This window comes from Lutra lutra, chromosome 1, assembly GCF_902655055.1.
Source record: "Lutra lutra chromosome 1, mLutLut1.2, whole genome shotgun sequence".
NCBI lineage: Eukaryota > Metazoa > Chordata > Mammalia > Carnivora > Mustelidae > Lutra > Lutra lutra.
In genome coordinates, this window is record NC_062278.1 from 84,930,800 (window position 1) to 84,949,431 (window position 18,632).

The 18,632-nt window shown below is 37.5% G+C and overlaps 2 protein-coding genes across 2 annotated transcripts in view; one reads left to right on the forward strand and one right to left on the reverse strand.

The window, feature by feature from the left end:
- GFM1 (G elongation factor mitochondrial 1) overlaps positions 1–18,632 on the forward strand; it is a 44,695-nt gene that overhangs the window by 14,478 nt on the left and 11,585 nt on the right. The window contains exons 9-13 of the mRNA XM_047728873.1: positions 1,752–1,889; positions 3,036–3,137; positions 5,138–5,194; positions 8,093–8,230; positions 9,152–9,234. Coding sequence (XP_047584829.1) covers positions 1,752–1,889; positions 3,036–3,137; positions 5,138–5,194; positions 8,093–8,230; positions 9,152–9,234 — 518 coding nt within the window. The remainder of the gene's footprint in view (positions 1–1,751; positions 1,890–3,035; positions 3,138–5,137; positions 5,195–8,092; positions 8,231–9,151; positions 9,235–18,632) is intronic.
- Positions 9,262–15,665, reverse strand: LXN (latexin). The gene is made up of 6 exons (XM_047728874.1): positions 15,297–15,665; positions 13,905–13,967; positions 12,614–12,791; positions 12,206–12,342; positions 9,859–9,921; positions 9,262–9,594 (listed from the first exon to the last, which is right to left on the reverse strand). The coding sequence occupies exons 1-6, from the start codon at positions 15,423–15,425 to the stop codon at positions 9,496–9,498; spliced, it is 669 nt and encodes a 222-aa protein (XP_047584830.1). The 5' UTR covers positions 15,426–15,665; the 3' UTR covers positions 9,262–9,495.

The following is an 18,632-nucleotide window of genomic DNA, read 5'->3' on the forward strand; positions in this document are numbered from 1 at the left end:
AGACAGAGATCACAAGTAGGCAGAGAGGCAGTCGAGGTGAGGGGGAGCAAGCTCCCTGCTGAGCAGAGAGCCTGATTCGGGGCTTCATCCCAGGACCCTTAGATCATGACCGGAGCCGAAGGCAGAGGCTTAACCCACTGAGCCACTCAGGTGCCCCAGGAATGGAATGTTTTAATATTTAATGGTTTATTATCAGATTTCTTTCCTAGAGTTAATGTATTAAATTATTTCAATGAATCTTTATCAGCATTGAGTATTATTTAAAAATTATTACCGGTTTTATAAGTGAAAGTTAGTAATTCTTCTTGCTTTTCATCTTGCTTTAATTCCTAATGGTACAGAACTTTTTCCATATATTGATTATGCAGTTATAATTCCTCTTTTGCAATTGTCTTATTTCTTATTTTAAAAATTAGTGTCAAAGTGTTTACTTATTTGAATGCTCTCTTATTTTTTAAAACAGCAGTTTAAATTTATAGTCAAATGTATTCATCTTTTTTACTTCTCTCATTTTTAACCTTAGACATCCTCTTCTTTGTATATATTTCATAAATGTTTTCTATTTTTTTTGTGACTTTTTTTTCATTGTTAATCCTGCTGGAATTTGTTTTGCTGTGTGCTGTGAGGTGGACTCTAAATGTATCTCCTCTGCCTCCACAGAGGACCAATTGTCCAGCTCCCAGTTATTGAACAATGCTGTACTTCTCCATTGTCATGTCTTCTGTCATCACTGTCTGTTGACAGATGTGTTCTATTCTGCATTTTAGATTTTTTTACTCTGTGCGCTATTGAGTTTAATTTGTCCTCCTTCTGTACTTTTTAAGTTTGGAGTATTAAAATGTTTTTATATCAGTCATGTTAGCTTCTCATTGTCAGAATACTTTAAGAAATGGCTTTTTCTTTTCATTTATTTTTCAAAATGAATTTTAAAATCAATAATATGTTTAAAAATTCCTTTTGGGGTTTTATTGTTATTGTATAAACCTATAAATCAGTATGGGAACTTTTAAATGTTAAATGGCAACTTTTAAAACATACCCAGTTGGTTAGTGTTAGTATTGAGGAGGAATTGATCCTTGGTTATTTATTTTATATTCAGTTACTTTAAAGAATGCTTATTTATATAGCTTTGCAGGTGCTTATCAAAGGATTTTTTTTTAGATGTATAATACAGTCTTACCATTTCTAATTATATTTTATTGTCTTTCCAATAATTATATTTGTGTTTTATATCTTAATTGCATTAAACCAAACTTATGAAATAACAGAAGGCAAAAGGATAATTCCTTATTGCAAATGCAATTTAAAATTATTTTCTAATTTTTATTTCAGAAGAATCAGAAGTAGTACCAAAAAGATCAACAACCATTTAACGCATTTATATTCAAAGCTAGTATTTAAGTATTTTAGACAATAAACCAGAACATGTATAAAGTATACTACCACAATTGATAGGAAAAGATTGGAGGTTGTTGTGAAGTTTTTCTCTTAATTTTGATTTTTTTTTTTTAAGATTTTATTTATTTATTTGACAGAGGTCACAAGTAGGCAGAGAGGCAGGCAGAGAGACGTGGGGGAAGCAGGCTCCCTGCCGAGCTGGGAGCCTGATGTGGGGCTTGATCTCAGGACCCTGAGATCATGACCTGAGCTGAAGGCAGAGGCTTAACCCATGGAGCCACCCAGGCGTCCCTTAATTTTGATTCTTATGTTTCGTTTTTCTTCTTTCCACCTTATCCAATCTTGACTTCTAGGCTGGACGATTTGGACAGTTAACTTATGTCCGCAATTACCAAGGAGAGTTGAAGAAGGGTGACACCATCTATAACACGAGGACAGGAAAGAAGGTGCGGGTGCAGCGGCTGGTTCGCCTGCATGCTGACATGATGGAGGCAAGTATAGGTTCTTCCTGGCAGATCAGAAATTTCTCTAATGCAAGGGATGGCCCTGTGTGAAAGCCCTGTTTAGCCCTAGAGTTTCTTATACCTGTTATAGAATCAGCTCCCCCCCAGAAGGACCATATTAGTGCTAGAATCCATCTGAAGATTTAGAACCTCTCAAAGTCTAATTAGGGAAATAAACTTTGGCTTACAGCTTGAATTTTTTAATTGGGTCTCAATCTGTTCTAGCCTTCTATATGGTCTTTTAGGGTTAGGCCTTAGTAGAAATGCCATGTGGGTGGGGTTGTCTCTTGCTCACACTCTTTCCCCAGTCAGCTCTATTGCTGGAGAAGTTTATTGCTCTGAACAAAATCTTAGGACGTACAGAAATTTGTGGTAGCCATACTGTCTCTCGAATAGGCAGTCTTTCAAAATTGGGTGTTATTGCTGTTTTGTGAGATAGGCAGCAGGGGGCATGATACAGGAATTAGTGATTGTCACAGATGTTTTTATGGGCCAGAGGCTACGAGAGGTTTACATCTGTGGAACTGTTGAAGACTCAGGCACATTTGGTCATTCATAGCCGCAGCTGTTCTGAATGAACTGTCAGTATAAATGGACAAAAACTAGGAAGCTTAAGAGGCACCAGTGCTTTGTTCTTAGATTTCCTGTGTTTACTTGACTGCTTGCATCTGTGAGAAATTAAGACTATTTTAAGTACAATGGGCTGAACTCGCCTGCCTTTGTTTTTAAAACTTCCTGTGCAGTTTTTCCTTGTACATCTTTGTCATATACTCATTGTTGGACTGTGCCAGCACACATAATACATCCTTTTGAATCCATAGAAATAACGCTAAAAGTGTGAAGCTCTGTGTTCTGTCAATACTACAGATCTTCCAACTCATGATGCCACAGCTTGGAGTTTCCATGTAAAGTCAAGTCCTGTCAGTTGAGATGTGGTTTAAATAAAGGCCCTATTCAAGGTATATCTCGCCTTGGTTATTATTGGTATTACATTGGTTCTAGCTAATTCATTCTCTGTAGAATTCATGGTGAGATTCTGCCATGTTTGTTTATATCCAGTGTGTTCATCGTGTGATTACCATGTCCTGATGTGTGTTATTTGCAAGTATTACTTAGTGTTATTTCTTTCTTTAGGATGTTGAGGAAGTGTATGCCGGAGACATCTGTGCATTGTTTGGCATTGATTGTGCTAGTGGAGACACATTCACAAACAAAAATAATAGTGGCCTTTCTATGGTACGTGATTTAATTTCAAAGTTATCACTTTTTAGAAGTCTGTGTTTATGTAGTATATTTAATACTTAAGAAAAACAGTCACAGTTTTCATTTATTGCCACAGGCATCAGTGTGGATTTGTCCTGGCTCTTTGGATGTCAGTTAGGCAAGCTCTCTGTTTGACCTAACTTACCTGATTTTTCTTAGTTAAATAATTCCACAGTCCCCTAAGATTTAGCATGGAGGGAAAAATCTTCACTAGATACACCTGAACTTGAAGCGCTGACTCCTGCACTCTGAGATCTGCTTCCCCTTTGCGGATACCTCTCGACTGCCTATCACCAGAATCAGGCTAGTCCCAGTGGGCGGTCACTTACTAACTTAACAGCCAGCCTGGGCCCTTGCCTCGGTCCCAGAGAGCTGTAACATGTAGACTAGGGTATAAGAGACTGGAACGTTGCTCAAAGGCAAGGTGCGACTAGGCAGTCTGACTTACTGTACATAGCCTGTCCTGTGGAACTCAGAGGTCCCTTTTCATGACTAAAGGATCCCAAAGGGAAGAGCATACTTGGGCACTTCCTGCCTTTGAATCCCCCTTCACTCACTTTCCCTTTATTGAGTAGGCTCTCCGACAGTATGACCATCTGTTCATGAGGGTGGTCCCACTCCTTAATTTAGTAAAGAAGGACTGAGCACACAAGGGTAATTTGCCGTGAAGGAATTTACGGTGGGTCATTTACCTAAGAACTGATCCAACCCTAATAGATGAGCACTATAATAGTCCCTGTATTATGTGATGAATTCATAATTTTATAATTTAGCTTTTCTGTGTAAGATATTCTCTAATGTCCATGGCTTTCCATGTTGATTTAAGATACTACAGAAAATCAAAGTATGTACAGGTTTTTGGGGGATCTAGAAGAAGGGGCATAGTTTGTAAACAAATATTGTTGATAAGGCCTTCTCTAAATATCTATAATTAGTAATGTGAGGGACTGGAGGTTGTGGGAAATGCTTAGGCTTTGAAGCAAATAGACCTTGATTAGAGTCTCACCTCTGTCAAGTTATTTTGTCTTTCCAAGCCTTTAATGATTTTATTTGTAAAATGGGGATAATAATATCTGCTTTTCAGAGTTGTGACTGATTGAATGAGGTATCATATGCATAAAGAATCTAGTGCCCTTTCTCTGTTTTAATAGTCATGGTATTTTTTTTTTAAAGATTTTATTTATTTATTTGACAGGGATTACAAGGCAGAGAGGCAGGCAGAGAGAGAGGAGGAAGCAGGCTCCCCGCTGAGCAGAGAACAGGATGCGGGGCTCGATCCCAGAATCCTGGGATCATGACCTGAGCCGAAGGCAGAGGCTTTAACCCACTGAGCCACCCAGGTGCCCCCATGGTATATTTTTGATTAAATGAAGTAACTAGGCAAAAGACAGCAACAGCATGTGTAGCCACTAGCCAATAAGAATTTCACATTTTGGCATTTGGGTTCATTATGATTATATTTAAAATGAATGTGTCGGGCACCTGGGTGGCTCAGTTGGTTAAGCAACTGCCTTCGGCTCAGGTCATGGTCCTGGAGTCCCTGGATCAGGTCCCGCATCAGGCTCCCAGGTCAGCAGAGAGTCTGCTTCTTCCTCTGACCCTCCCCTTTCTCATGCTCTCTCGCTCTCTTGCTCACTCTCTCTCTCAAATAAATAAATTAAAAAAAATAATAATAAAAATTAAAAAAAAAATAAAATGAATGTGTCAATAAACTTAGGGGTTTTAAATAGTGAATAATCTTTTTTTTGTTATTTATTTTGGGAGGGAGGAGATCATGTAAGTATATGCATTCATTTATTAATGTATTGTATTAATTAATACAAAACAGACCAAGATATATATTGTCTAGCATAAACATGTTGACTAGTATTTGTCCTTTGTTCTTTTGTAAGTAGCACATTAAAATTAATCCATCCCTGACCCAAATAGTACTGTACTTGAATTCTTCTTTGTTCTTTTAAAAAATATTTTAGGAGTCAATTCATGTTCCTGATCCTGTCATTTCAATAGCAATGAAGCCTTCTAACAAGGTAGGAGTTTGGTTTCAATCTCAGTATAGCACAATAGAAACTTGAGCCCTTTTTCATCTTTCTACACAATGCACATAGTATCCTGTGATACCCAGAAATCTTATGGTCTCTGTTTCTTCTTTTGGTATTGAAATCACCTTCTAAAACTACCAGTCTCTTGGTAGTAATTAGTTCTCATTATACCTGAAAAAGTTGATGGTATTAAAGTAAGCACAAGACTGTGCTTTCTGACTCTTTATAGTATCATTGGCTCCAAAATGGTAAGAATATTTTCCTATATACAGATCATTAAGGAACGGAATAGGGGAAATAGGGACATTTATCCTAGATTATAGTAAAACCTCACTGAACTACATTAGATTTCTACATAGGTTAATTGCCTCATGGATTATAATACATCTCTGAATTTGTGGTAGTTATGAAGTATATATCTCATTATAACATGGAAAGCCTGCAAACAAGACTTTTCCTTCCTTTTTTTTTTTTTTTTAAAAGATTTCATTTATTTATTTGATAGAGAAGGAGAGGGAGCAGGAGCAGGGGGAGAGGCAGACTGCCCGCTGAGCAGTGAGCCCGGTGCAAGGCAGATCCCAGGCCCATGGGATCATGACCTGAGCCGAAGACAGATGCTTAACTGAACTACCAGGCACTGCATCACTTTTTTGTTTGTTTGTTTTGTTTTGTTTTTAGTAGATTGCATGCTGGGTGTGGATGTGGGGCTTGAACTCACAACCCTGAGATCAAGACCTGAGCTGAGATCAAGAGTCAGATCTTAACCAGCTGAACCACCCAGACACCTCTTTGTCAGTTTCAAATAGAATAGTTTTATGGTTGGATTTGATGTCATTTAGCTTTTTATGAAACCAGAATTTCTTGAATAGGTTCTTACTTACTTGCATTACTACCATTGGAATTAGTTTGCATTGCTTGCATAATTGAGTTCTTAAGTTGGTCTGACATTCATAACAGTCATGTTAATATGGTAAATTGAAATGAACTCATTCATGCATTGAGTGAATATTTTATAATCTTACGTCATCTGGGAACTATTATTTACAAAACATACTCTGATGTATTGTCTTATGGTTATATTTAACAGGTACTTCTTCCTCTGTTTTGAGGAAATGAGGTTTTCCAGACCCTTCTCAGTATAGAAAAAAATGTTGAGGGAGCAAGAAACATTATGTCATTCCATCTCAGAAATTTGAGGAAAGGCAAACTTTTCATTTTACCATACAGTGAAATGCCACAGTTCCAGGTGCTTTGCTAAAATTGCTTGCTTTTCCCTTCTGAATAATCAGGGAGAGAAGTTAAAGATATTTAACTATTGATAGTTCACAACAGTGGAGGAAAATCAAAGGCATCAATATCTAAAAGTTTTTTGGTATCTCAGGGTTGTCTGTTTGCTGGAGTAAATTTAAATCAAATAATGAAATCACTGCATAAAGCTGTGAATCTCGATAGTGGGGGCAGGGATGATCTTCTAGTAAGTTGGGGGTTCTTGGCTAATGTAGGGAAAAGGCCAAAAAACTTCAGAGATAGACTAACTGAGAATTCTGTCTCAGCTTTGCCATGCACTAGCTCTATGGCCTAGAGCAGGTCACTCAGCCTTTCTACACCTCGTTTCCTCACCTGTGAAATGTGGATAATTCTGTCTTGCAGCATTTTGGTTAGAATTTGAGGTACATATTCAAAACATATAGCACAGTTCCATGCACACACCTATCGGTGTTAAATACTGGTGATTCAGGGTGTGTTAGTTTTCTATTGCTGCCATAAGAAGAAAGTACCACATACTTGGTGGCTTAAAATAACACTAATGTATTATTATACAGTGTTAGAAGTCTGACGTAGTTTTTAATTGACTAAAATCAAGATATTGACAGGACTGTTCCTTTCTGTACACTCTTGGGGACATTTGATTTTTTACTTACTCAAATTGTTAGCAAATTTCAGCTCTTTGTGGCTATTGGGACTGGGGTACCCATTTCTTTGATGACTGTCACCTGGGGCCTGGGGTTTTTTTATTTGTTTGTTGTTTTTTAGTTTGAGAGGCTATCCATTTTCCTAGGCTTGGGGCCCTGTCATTTTGTCTTCAGTGCCTTCAACCATGAAGTCACTTTTGTGCTTCAGATATCTTCTGCCTCTTCCCTCATTCTGTCTTTCTAACCTAACCCTTCTGTTTTCCTCTTCCTTTTTAAAGGCCCATGTGATTACATTGGGCCAACCCAGATTCTTCATGGTAATCTTCTCATCACAAAGTCTGTAACTTTAATTATAACTGCACAATCCCCTTCACTACATAAAGTAACATTCACAGGTTTGGGGGCATTAGGGCATATTCTTAGAGGACCATAATTCTATTTACCATGTATGGAATTATATCTAAGGAGAATAAAGGTACATGCAATCACATCCAAGCAGGCTGTTTTTAAAGGAAGAAGTCTCACTGTGGCATTTGCCTTACTCTTGGTCTTAACTGTCCTGCTTGATTCTACAATCAGGTCTTGGGAAACATGCGGATTCCTTTGGTTATGTGTAGAATTTCTAAAATGTGATAGAGTAACACAGATTCTTCTTTTCCCTTCATGGAGAAAGTTTTCCACAAATGGACAATTTCTATGTATATCCAAGAATAAAATAGGAAAGGGTATAGTTAAGCCTTAGACTCTTGTTTGTATCTTGTGGAAAGAAAATTCTGTCAGCCAACCATTCCCTGCTCTGTTGACTGTGTGGTGTCCAAGCTTACATGTTGAAAGGGTCTGGCCTAGGAACTAGATTGGGATCATTATTATTTCTTAACTGTTCATGTATTTTATTTCATTTATTAAAGTTCTTTCAACAATCCCATTGCTTATCATGCTTACTAAAATGTGTAATGACTTTCTTTTTTTAAAGAATGATCTGGAAAAATTTTCAAAAGGTATTGGCAGGTTTACAAGAGAAGATCCCACATTTAAAGTCCACTTTGACAATGAGAGCAAAGAGACAATTGTATCTGGAATGGGAGAATTACACTTAGAAATCTATGCTCAGGTAATGAATAATATGGAAGTTAACTTAAATTCATTTTATGTCTGTGTTTTCTTACAAGTCAATAATTCTCAGTCTAATGACTGTAAACTAATAGTGGTTCTTCAGACTTCATTCTGGTTTGTATCCAAACCAGATATCTGGTTGTATCTGGTATACTATGTTATAAATGTTACCATCTCTTAAAAATTAATTATTTTTTATTTCTAAATCCTTATATTTGTAAAACATTTGCAGACTCCTAGAATCAAGACTCCCAAGTATTTGCAGTAAGATCGTTCATCCAACACTAGGTCATGGTTAGTTGGGTCATTGCAAATCCCAGTGCCAGCCTTAGGGAGACAACCTGCAGGGAGAGACCTGCTGAGGAAGTTAGCCCACCAGTACCTGCTCTTGGAACCATTTCTTGTCTGTTTTCTTCTCAAGTCAGTACTTGAAAGTTTAGATAGATTTAGTACTAGAATTTAGGTAATAGAAAGAGTAGATGCCTTATATTTTTCCTAGGAAAGGTCTTCTGTATCTATGAATGGAAACAAAAGCTATTTGACTTATGATTGAAAATTCTGGTTGTGATCATATTTTTGAAATTAGGTAGTAGAAACTCTGACAACAGACTTATAGGCTATTCCAGAGAATATATAATAGTATGAAATAAAGGTGAAGTTTTAGTGGATAGATTAATTAGAGGTAAGTGTAAGTTAAACAGTCTAAATTAGAATTCATTTCTATAAAAATTTTTAAGAGTCATTTGTATTACTTAAATCATGTATCTAACCTTTGTAAGATACTTAAATGATTTAAGATTTATAATTTTTTATCATATTTAAATGAGTGCTTCAAATGTAGTTAAGATTCTTTTGATTTTTCTTCTTTCAGTTTGTTTTTTTAAGTATACCAAAAAATTATCTCCCCTCTTCTTTTTAGAGGATGGAAAGAGAATATGGCTGTCCTTGTGTCACAGGAAAGCCAAAAGTTGCTTTCAGAGAGACCATTACTGCCCCCGTCCCGTAAGTATGCAACAGAATTAAACATAATGTGAGGCCGGAATTGAAGCTTTTTATTATGGGATATACATACCACTATTAGTGTTGGGACACTTTTACATCATGTGAGTCTCTATTATGGAATCTGTGTAGTTCTATACTGTCATGAAGACATTTATACAGAGTGACATTTTGGGATTTGCTTGACCCCACAAACTAGGTATCAGTGAAGGCATACACACATCATCAGTAAGTACGTTGACACGTCAGTGTTAGGGTCTTCCGTTATTCTAGTTGTGCTTCCTTTGGCAGACGGCTGTTATGTTTGACTTTAGTACCATACTGCGGGTGCCAGAGAACTTGCATTTGCCAAGGAATAATCTCCTGCAAGTAAAGGAAACTAACTAATGCTGTGATAAAATTCAGAAAACAATGTTGGTTTACATTTTGTTGGAGACAAAATAGTCCTTACAAAGAATAGCAAAAAAGAAGTTTGGCTACAAGTATAATATACTTTGACCTGGTGTCTATATTAATTTACAGGAATTCTGATTTAGGGTCAAAATTAATAAGGCATACATACACTGTGGCTCTAAAACAAGTCTCAGTTTTCAAAGTCTCATCAAAGAAAAGTAGTTGATACTTTACCTGAGATGCAATGTCATGAAGTAGAACGGTGTAATCTAACTCAATGAAGTCATCATTTCTTTGCTATCATAAAAAATAAAAATCTGGTGTTTGAAACAGTATCTTTGGCAAAAATGGTATGTTCATTTTAAAATTCAGCTTTCATTACTAGATGATAATACTTCCATTTAATAAGTAAAAACAAAAATTGAATGTTATAATTTATTTAGCCTGATCAGAAAAACTGTGTTCCTGGGGCACCTGGGTGGCTTAGTCCGTTAAGTATTCAACTCTTGGTTTTGACTCAGGTCACGATCTCCTGGTTGTGAGCTGGAGCCCTGCACTGGGCCGGCACTGGGCCTGGAGCATGCTTGAGCTTCCCTTTCCTTCCCTCTGCCCTACTACTCAATACCCGTACCTGCATGCTCCCTGTCTCTCTCTCTCACAAAAAAAAAAAAACAAACAATGTTCTTACAAAAAAGCTCTCTTTCAAACTAAATTTTGAAATCATGATTTTTCACCTGTTCTAAAAGTTGTGTTCCCTGAGTTGTGATAGTTACTTCAGAACATCACAATCTAAAGTTTGTCAAAGATTGATTCCTTAATGTTTCTGTTTTTCAGAAAAGCATTGTTTTAGGGGATAAACTACTGAAATGAGTGTTTACATTAAAGGAAACCAATTTTATAATGGAAATTCTCTTTTTAAAAACTGAAAATAGGAAAACAATGTAGTTAAATGATTTTGCAATTAAAGCTTTGATCTGTGCTGCTTATTGTTTTGGGCATATAAAGTATTTAGACCACCAGCTACCCAGAAATACTGCATCCACATCGTTTAAAACTATATTCACCAGAGATTTGCTGTACAAGGCTTTTTAAGGTTTATAATCAATGTGTTGAAACCATCCCTGGCCTCCAAGGGGCAGCATGAGCTGCTGTGGCCTCTTCAGTTAATAGCAATTATAAATGTGCAGTAAACCTTTCTGCTGAAATTTTAATAATGCTTTAAAACTTTGATGAAGTTTTAGGAGTTTTCTGGTTATCTGGTTATAGGAGTTTTCTGTCATCAAACTTCTAGCACTGTCTGGAGCATATTTTGCTACATGATCATGCCTTGAAAACCATGATTATGATTGTATAACCGCTGTAACCTGGACCTTTTACTCAATTATTTGAGCCTTGTTACCCCAATAGGAATTTGTAACCAAAGTAGATGTCTGCAGAAATGCATTAACAAAAATCCTCTGTTGGGATGCCTAGGTGGTTCAGAGGGTTAAGCGTCTGACTTGTGATCTAGCTCAGGTCTTGATCTCAGGGTCGTGAGTTCAAGCCCTGTGTTGGGCTCCACGCTGGGTGCAGAGCCTACTTAAAAATTTAAAAAACAAAAAAAAAGGGCTCTGTTTCTTAAAATATAGTTGTGGTATTTATATTAGATATTGACATCATATTCTAATTATTGTGATTGGGTGTCCTGGCCGCCCGTAGGTGTCTACTAGGTGGTTGCAAAAGCCTGTGGAGTAAAGATGTCCAGCTGCCTTGCAGTTTGTTTCCAGCAAGCTGAAACAAGTCATTTGGAAAGTCCTATTCTCTTATAGAACTGAAACTGTTTGTTGTGGTTTCTTTGTACTCTGTTTTTCTTCATATCCATTAGATATCAACAGTTGACTTTTTTCTTTTTTTTTTTAAAGATTTTATTTATTAATTTGAGAGAGAGAGAGAGAGAGAGCACAAGCAGGGGGAGAGGCAGAGGAGAGGAAGAAGCAGACTCTTCGACTTTTTTTCTTTTTAACTTCTTAATAAAGCTAAAGTGTGAAGTTGACTTTATGTCTTTAAAGACCAGAAAGAGGAGGTTCTAGTCCTATCAGACTTAAAAGACTAGCAGGCTAGCAGTAAAATATGAGGTGGTAGATTATGACTAGAAAAGAAAATGATATACAGCAAGATTCACAAAGATTAAAAGATGCTAAGATATATGTTCTAGCTGATTCTTGGGGCAAAAAAATGCCAGCCATGTCTCTGAGGAGCTCTGGTACCACCCCATTTCAATAGAGGAAAAAAAACAGAGGTAGTTTCATTTGCATAGCTATAAAGACTTCAGTACAAAATTCAGATCACCAAAGGATATACTCTGTATTAAGCTGAGCACAAAAACTGAATGCCAAATTATTTATAACTCAATACTTTACTCTCTTGAAACTGTAGCTTCAACTTTTTTAACCTTGGTTGTAACTGACCTCTTCTTCAAAATACCAGCTTCACTATTTTAAATACAAAATGACTGAAGGGGCACTATTTATCCAATTATGAATGATCACACTTTCAGTAAAATACAACCCTGTTAATAGTATATTTTATAGAAATCACTTACCACTTGCTTGACAGTTTGAATTTTTACCATTTTATACCATGTGTTTTCGGTAGAATTCTGCCATATTATATAACCACAAGCAACCCAGGCTAAGTGTCGAACTGGCTTCATTTCTGGAGATACATTTCCAAAACTGTCTGGTGAGGAAACATTTATATGGTAAATGGAATTATTTTTACATACAGTGTTAACCTGTAAGAAATCTAAATTCTAAGTCATGTTTTAGTTTCCTTCAAATGTGTACAGAATATAAGTAAGTCCCTTTTTTGTTGAATTAGATTGGTAATGAATATTTTTGAAAAAGCCAGTATATTTCCAACATATTATTAACATCTAACAGTTTTGAGCACAGATAATTAATACTGATCTTAAAGTTGAAAAAAATTTTTCCATGCCATATTTATATACCTGGAATATTTTGTGCTTCAAGTGGTTCCTTCATGGACTTGAGTTTTTGATAAAATGTGTTATCTTCTTTATCTGGGTTCTTTCCAATTTCTCCTTCAAATGTGAAGTTGACTTCTGGTGCAGTATCTTGTCCCATTAGAGGGTAAAGTACTTCCGCTGTACAGTTCAGTGTAACTTGCTGTTTGAAACATTTTGCAAAATACCTTTACATGTAAATGGCCATCCATTCCTAACTGTCATTCTTGAGATGCAACATTTAAAGTGTTGGCCCCCAATCATGTTTCAAACTTGACTTCAGAGTGTCTATTACAGAGCTGTCTTAATTGGGTGTGGCCTACAGTTTTCTTGAAGATATCTAAAATAGATAACTTATTTTATAACTTATTAAGTATCAATCTTACAGTTCATCTTAAAACTTTATTATGCAGTGTTAATGGGGTGTCCCATTTGTGAGGCCAGATTTTAGTCTGACTTTATGTACTACCTCTAGACTTCATTTACTTTTTAAGTCTTACTCTACCCTCTGCTTCTGAAACAACAGAAATATCCTCAAGCCCAGATAAATTAATCTGTATCTAGATGTAAAATTAGAAAATAGTAGCAAATAGTAGCATTGGTTCTGCTTTGAAAGATGGCTGTCTAGTAGCTAAGATAATCTTTTAATAAATCTCTTATGTTAGCCTGTGTCTCTTCTGAATTATGCTCAACAAAAGAGCAAGCTTTTTTAAAAGTTTTAAGATGGTTATGGTATAAACTGCAGTTCCTTTTTTTTTTTTTTTAAGTTTGTCTCACTAATAATTTGGCAGGTATGTAATATTTAAAAATCTCCCTGCCACATTACTGAAAGATTCCTATGAACATACTGGTATCATTTGATCATTTTATTGCTCATGAATATCTAAATGCACCAGCTTTCTTTAAATGGAAGAAATAAAAAATAGAATGAGAAAGGCAGACATAAGAAAGTGATGATGACTGGAGAGTAAATTACTTCATTTGTTCATATCAGGCATAAGTTCAGACCGCCCTAAGAATATATTTAAGAGAATTTGTTTGAATTGATATGGGTAGTCTTTTCTAAATAGCTGAATAGAATTACTTCATGTTCTCAGAGTATGTTTGTAAAAGAGTATAATCGGACCCTTGAATTCTCATTATTTTTTTCCAAGGCAGGAATTTCACAACAACTTTAAAAAAAAAAAAAAACGAGTTAATCCTATGATTTGATTAGGGAAGGTGATCTAAAATATAAAGTCAAATTTTATTTCATAATAAAGGACATTTTACTTACTTTTTGGATAATTTCTTCCACAGAAAATTTAAGGCAATACTTGTGTCCTTTTCCCGGAATATCCTATTAAGAAAATGTGGTGAGTTATTATAAGAATAACTCCGTTCTTTGCGTTGTTAGAAAAATACATTCTCATTTGGTTGGGGCAGAGGGCTGACTTGGTGAGGGTAAATGATTAAAGCCTTTGACTTTGAAAAACGCGTGTCACTATGTATGTAACATCTAATTTAGGAGGTCCATTATGAGATTTATTTTGGATGAGAACAGAAGAGTGGGATAAAATCATATATAAAATAAGTTATAATTCACTTTCATTCATCAGAGGACTTGAACCTCTGGATCTGTGATCCTGAATTCTCTACAAAAAAAATTGTGAAACACCTTTTGATTCTAAGATGAAAAACAGGATATACCATTGAAAACATTTTCAAAAAGCCCTGTGTACCCTCTAAACACTGTTCAAGGAAGGTCAGTTCCATTTGGGACAGATTACTGTGAAGTGGTTAGAGATGTTAAATACTGTTTTTATTTGTCCATTAGTGGACCTGCAAAATGATACTTCAACAAATTTTATAAAACTGTAAGACAGTTGTGTAGGTATTTCACTTTTGAATCAAGATACAGTTAAGAGTGTATACCTAATTATCTGGTGCAGTTTTGAAGTAACATTTACTCCCTGTCAGCTCTTACAGACTGTTAAGTTTATGTCAGATAACTAAGCGACAATCTCAAATCTTACATTTTAGTAAAATAGAAACAAGCCTAGTTAGCGACAGCTGCGGCCTTAAGCATTTAATTTAACCCTTTGCCAGAGGGAGCATTATCTTTTACAGTAATCAGTGGTAGTGGTGTTTGGGTAGTTAAAGCTTCAGCCCACAATGCTTTTGTTCTCTGACTTTGGTTGTCAGTTTGTCTTGCTCTTTGCTTCCCCCTTCATTTTGGTCAAAGGGTCTGATAAAGATTGTTCCTAAAATTTCAGCAAAGAAGTATTGTTTGAAAGACAGGATGTTTTGTTGGTTCAGATTGAAGTAGCAGATGAGAAATGCAGGAGCAGTTTTGAGATTTTTTTTAATGGTTCTACAGGTTTCATTCAGAAAATGGTTAAATGCTGCCCCACATTTAGAATGCTTTTCCATTTCTTTGTAAGTGCCCATTAAAACCTGTATCGATATGTCTAACTTTCCAAGAAAAAACAAACAGCTGTGGCTGTCCTGGAGTGTCAGCTATCCCCAGAAATGTTAACTTCCCTAGACCTGACGTCAACAGCGAGTCCCAAAACAGGCAAGGGTGGAGTGGAAGGGAAGTCGCCCGAAGAACGAGGCTGAGACCCTCGGGAGTGGAGGGAAAGCAAGTAGGTGCAGGCACCCGCCCACTGCCCTCTGTCGGACTCACCTCCATGCTGGCTTGTTTGATAGTCTGCACCAGAAACACCTTGTGGGGGGTCCCCTGCTGGTAGTTGATGCAGTTCTCCGCCACCGAGGCTGCCCTGGAGGCTGGGAAATGGGTCGGGGGGATTTCCATTCTTGGTGGGAGCTTACGGCTGCTCAAGTTGCAGGGACCAGACGCTCCCAGCACACCGCTGGTTCAGCCTTCTGCCGGGTAGCTGAGACGGAAGAGTCGCACGCCGAGGTTGTCCGGGTGTGGGCGGGATCGCCAGCTCCCACCCTTCTCTTCCTCCTTCCCTCCTTCTGATTCAGGAAGCTGCCGCAGGGGCGCTGGCTCCTGCCGCTGCTCCTGTGGCCCCGCCCCACTGCCACCCACAGTACCGACTTGTTCCTGCGAGGGGAGAGCCCTGGCCTTTCCGGCTGGCGAGGGTGGAGGTGTGGGGAGGGAGTTGGTGGGTTAGGCTGGCTGGGACTTTGTGTTTCCTTTCATTAACCTTTACTGAAGTGCAGGGAAGGGAGTTCTGGCCTTTTGGTTTATGGAGCTGCCTCTCGGGCCTCCAGTTTCCTCTTCATGGAAGAAATCTGGTGGCTTCACATGCCCTTCAGAGCACACCTTCCTCAGTCATTACTCACAGTGTCAGGCACAGGGCAAAGTGCAAAAGGAGCTCCAGGTAGCGAGTGGGTTGGTTACTTTTTTCTCTTTCCCCTTCCGAGGTCCAGGAGCCCTCTTGGTTAATCCCCTTTTCTGTGGGATTGGACCAATGCTGCCCAAATCAGCATATGAGAAATTAGTGTTAATTACATATTAATATTAATTACATAATAAATGAATTAATTTTATTAATAATACATATTAATTACATAATAAATTATGTAATTTATTAGATCAAGAGAAATAAATACACCTGCACCCCTCTCTCCCTTTGCTAATCTTAGAAAAATGAGGTTTTGCTGTAAAACCATGCTTCTGACCTTCTGATCACTTTGAAATTTTTACTTTAAGAATTAAAACATTTAAGGACTGAACTTCAAGTACTATATTGAAGAAACTTCTAACAAAGGTGAGAGTTTTTATAGCTGCTTAAGCAAGCACAGACTTTTAGTAGGTAGTGGATTTCCACTCTCCAGGTTTCTTAATTACCTTGTTTTACCTTTGAAGGGACTATAATTTAGGCTTTGGATTTGCTCTAGGTCAGGAAGCTAAGGTTCCTTTTTAACTGTATGGCCAAACTTTCCAAGCTCATTGGCTTGGAAAATAGAGATTCTTTGCTTTTTTTCCCCTCAAAATGGATTTTTTTTTTTTAAGATTTTTAATTTTATTTATTTGATGGAGAGAGAGAGAGAGAGAGAGAGAGATCACAAGTAGGCAGAGAGGCAGGCAGGGGGGAGGGGAAAGCAGGCTCCTTGCTGAGCAGAAAGCCCAATATGGGGCTCGATCCCAGGACCCTGAGATCACGACCTGAGCTGAAGGCAGAGGCTTAACCCACTGAGCCACCCAGGCGCCCCCCTCAAAATGGATTTTTGAAGGTTCTTTGAAAGTTCCTTGGGTGGGCATATGTGTTGTGCTTTAAAAAATAAAAATGTATTTGTAATGTGTTCTCTCCCTCAAATATCCTTAATTTACTCATAGTCTTTATTTGCAGTAATTATATATATTTTTTAAATGTAAGGAATAAGGCATTTCTGTCTTTTCTAGTTAGATTAGTCAATTGTCAAGTGAGTTGAGGATGACAGGGTTTCTCTCCTTAAGGCTTTTTTCTTAAAAAAAAAAAAAGAGAGAGAGAGAAAGATTTTTCTTTTTGGGCGTGAGAGGGTGAGTCATTCATGTATCAGCCAACCTCTTAGGTTGTCATTGTGTGTGTGTGTATTGTTTGAATCGTGTGTTTCTTTGATAGTGTCCAGGAAAGAGTGGCTGAGTACATTCTGATGATGCTGAAAGAGCTTTTTGTTGATAATGAAAACTAATATGAATGAAAACTAAGTAAAAAGATCTGTATCTTGCAATTTTGGTACAACTATCATATCAAAATAAATGTGCAAAATAGAGATAAAACCAATATAGTTATGAAGTGCCGGATTGGCTCAGGCAGTTAAGTGGATGCCTACAGCTCAGGTCATGATCTCGGGGTCTTGGGATCAAGCCCTGCATTGGGCTTCCCACTAGGCAGGGAGTCTGCTTCTCCCTTTCCCTCTGCCCCTTCCCACCATTCATGCTCTCTCTCAAATAAATAAAATCTTAAAAAAAAACCAACACTGTTCTAATTAACATTAATTTTATCGTGAGAGATGATGTTTTGCCAAAACAAAATTGCCTCCCCAACATGACTGGGGCATGAGTTCTTTTACCTGCAGCACTCCTGTTAGCTGCCTACCAAGTGATATCTTAGTTCTTCTACCTCTTGGAAGCTGCTGTAGTCTGTCTTCACGTACCGCCCTCTAACAGCTTTTTCAGTGAAATCATCATTTGCAGGTTATGTCAGCTTATGTTCTTATTAGCCTTCTAGATAAATGTTTAATTAAGAGCATTGGTTTTGGTACAGTCCTGGCTCTGCCATTTAACTGCATCATATTTGGCAAGTTACTTTCTCATCTGTAAAATGGTGATAGTAGTGCACAATCACAGTTTGTGGGGAAGAACAAATAAAATGATACGTAAAAACTGCTTAGCATGGGGCGCCTGGGTGGCTCAGTGGGTTAAGCCGCTGCCTTCGGCTCGGGTCATGATCTCAGGGTCCTGGGATCGAGCCCTACATCGGGCTCTCTGCTCAGCAGGGAGCCTGCTTCCTCCTCTCTCTCTACCTGCCTCTCTGCCTGCTTGTGATCTCTCTCTGTCAAATAAATAAATAAATAAATCTTTAAAAAAAAAAAAACTGCTTAGCACAAGCCTGGTACCTCCGTGTTTCATTATTTGGCCTCCACTTGATTATGATTCAGACGTGACCTCTGAAACTTACTGGTTTGTGAACTGGTCCTGCAGGGCAGTGCTGGAAGTGTTCTCTGTGCTGCCCTATATTGTACCCATTTCCCACATTTGACTGTTGACCACTTAAAATGTGACTAATGCAAATGAGGAACTGAATTTTAAATTTTTTTAAAAATTTTAACTATAAACGTCCCTGGTTAGTGATTACCCTACAGACAACAGAGTGTATGTTTGTATTGATGTCATATTATTGTCAAATTGAAAACAAAACTGTAAACATCTCAGAGAACTTGTGCATACCCAAGACTTGTCAGGGGCCCATCATTATGGAATCCCTGCAGCAAGTCCTTTCGTTCTCTTAGTTCTGATAGCTGTTGTTTTCCCTCCCAGAACAGTGTCTCTGTTAGCATTTTGTTTCTC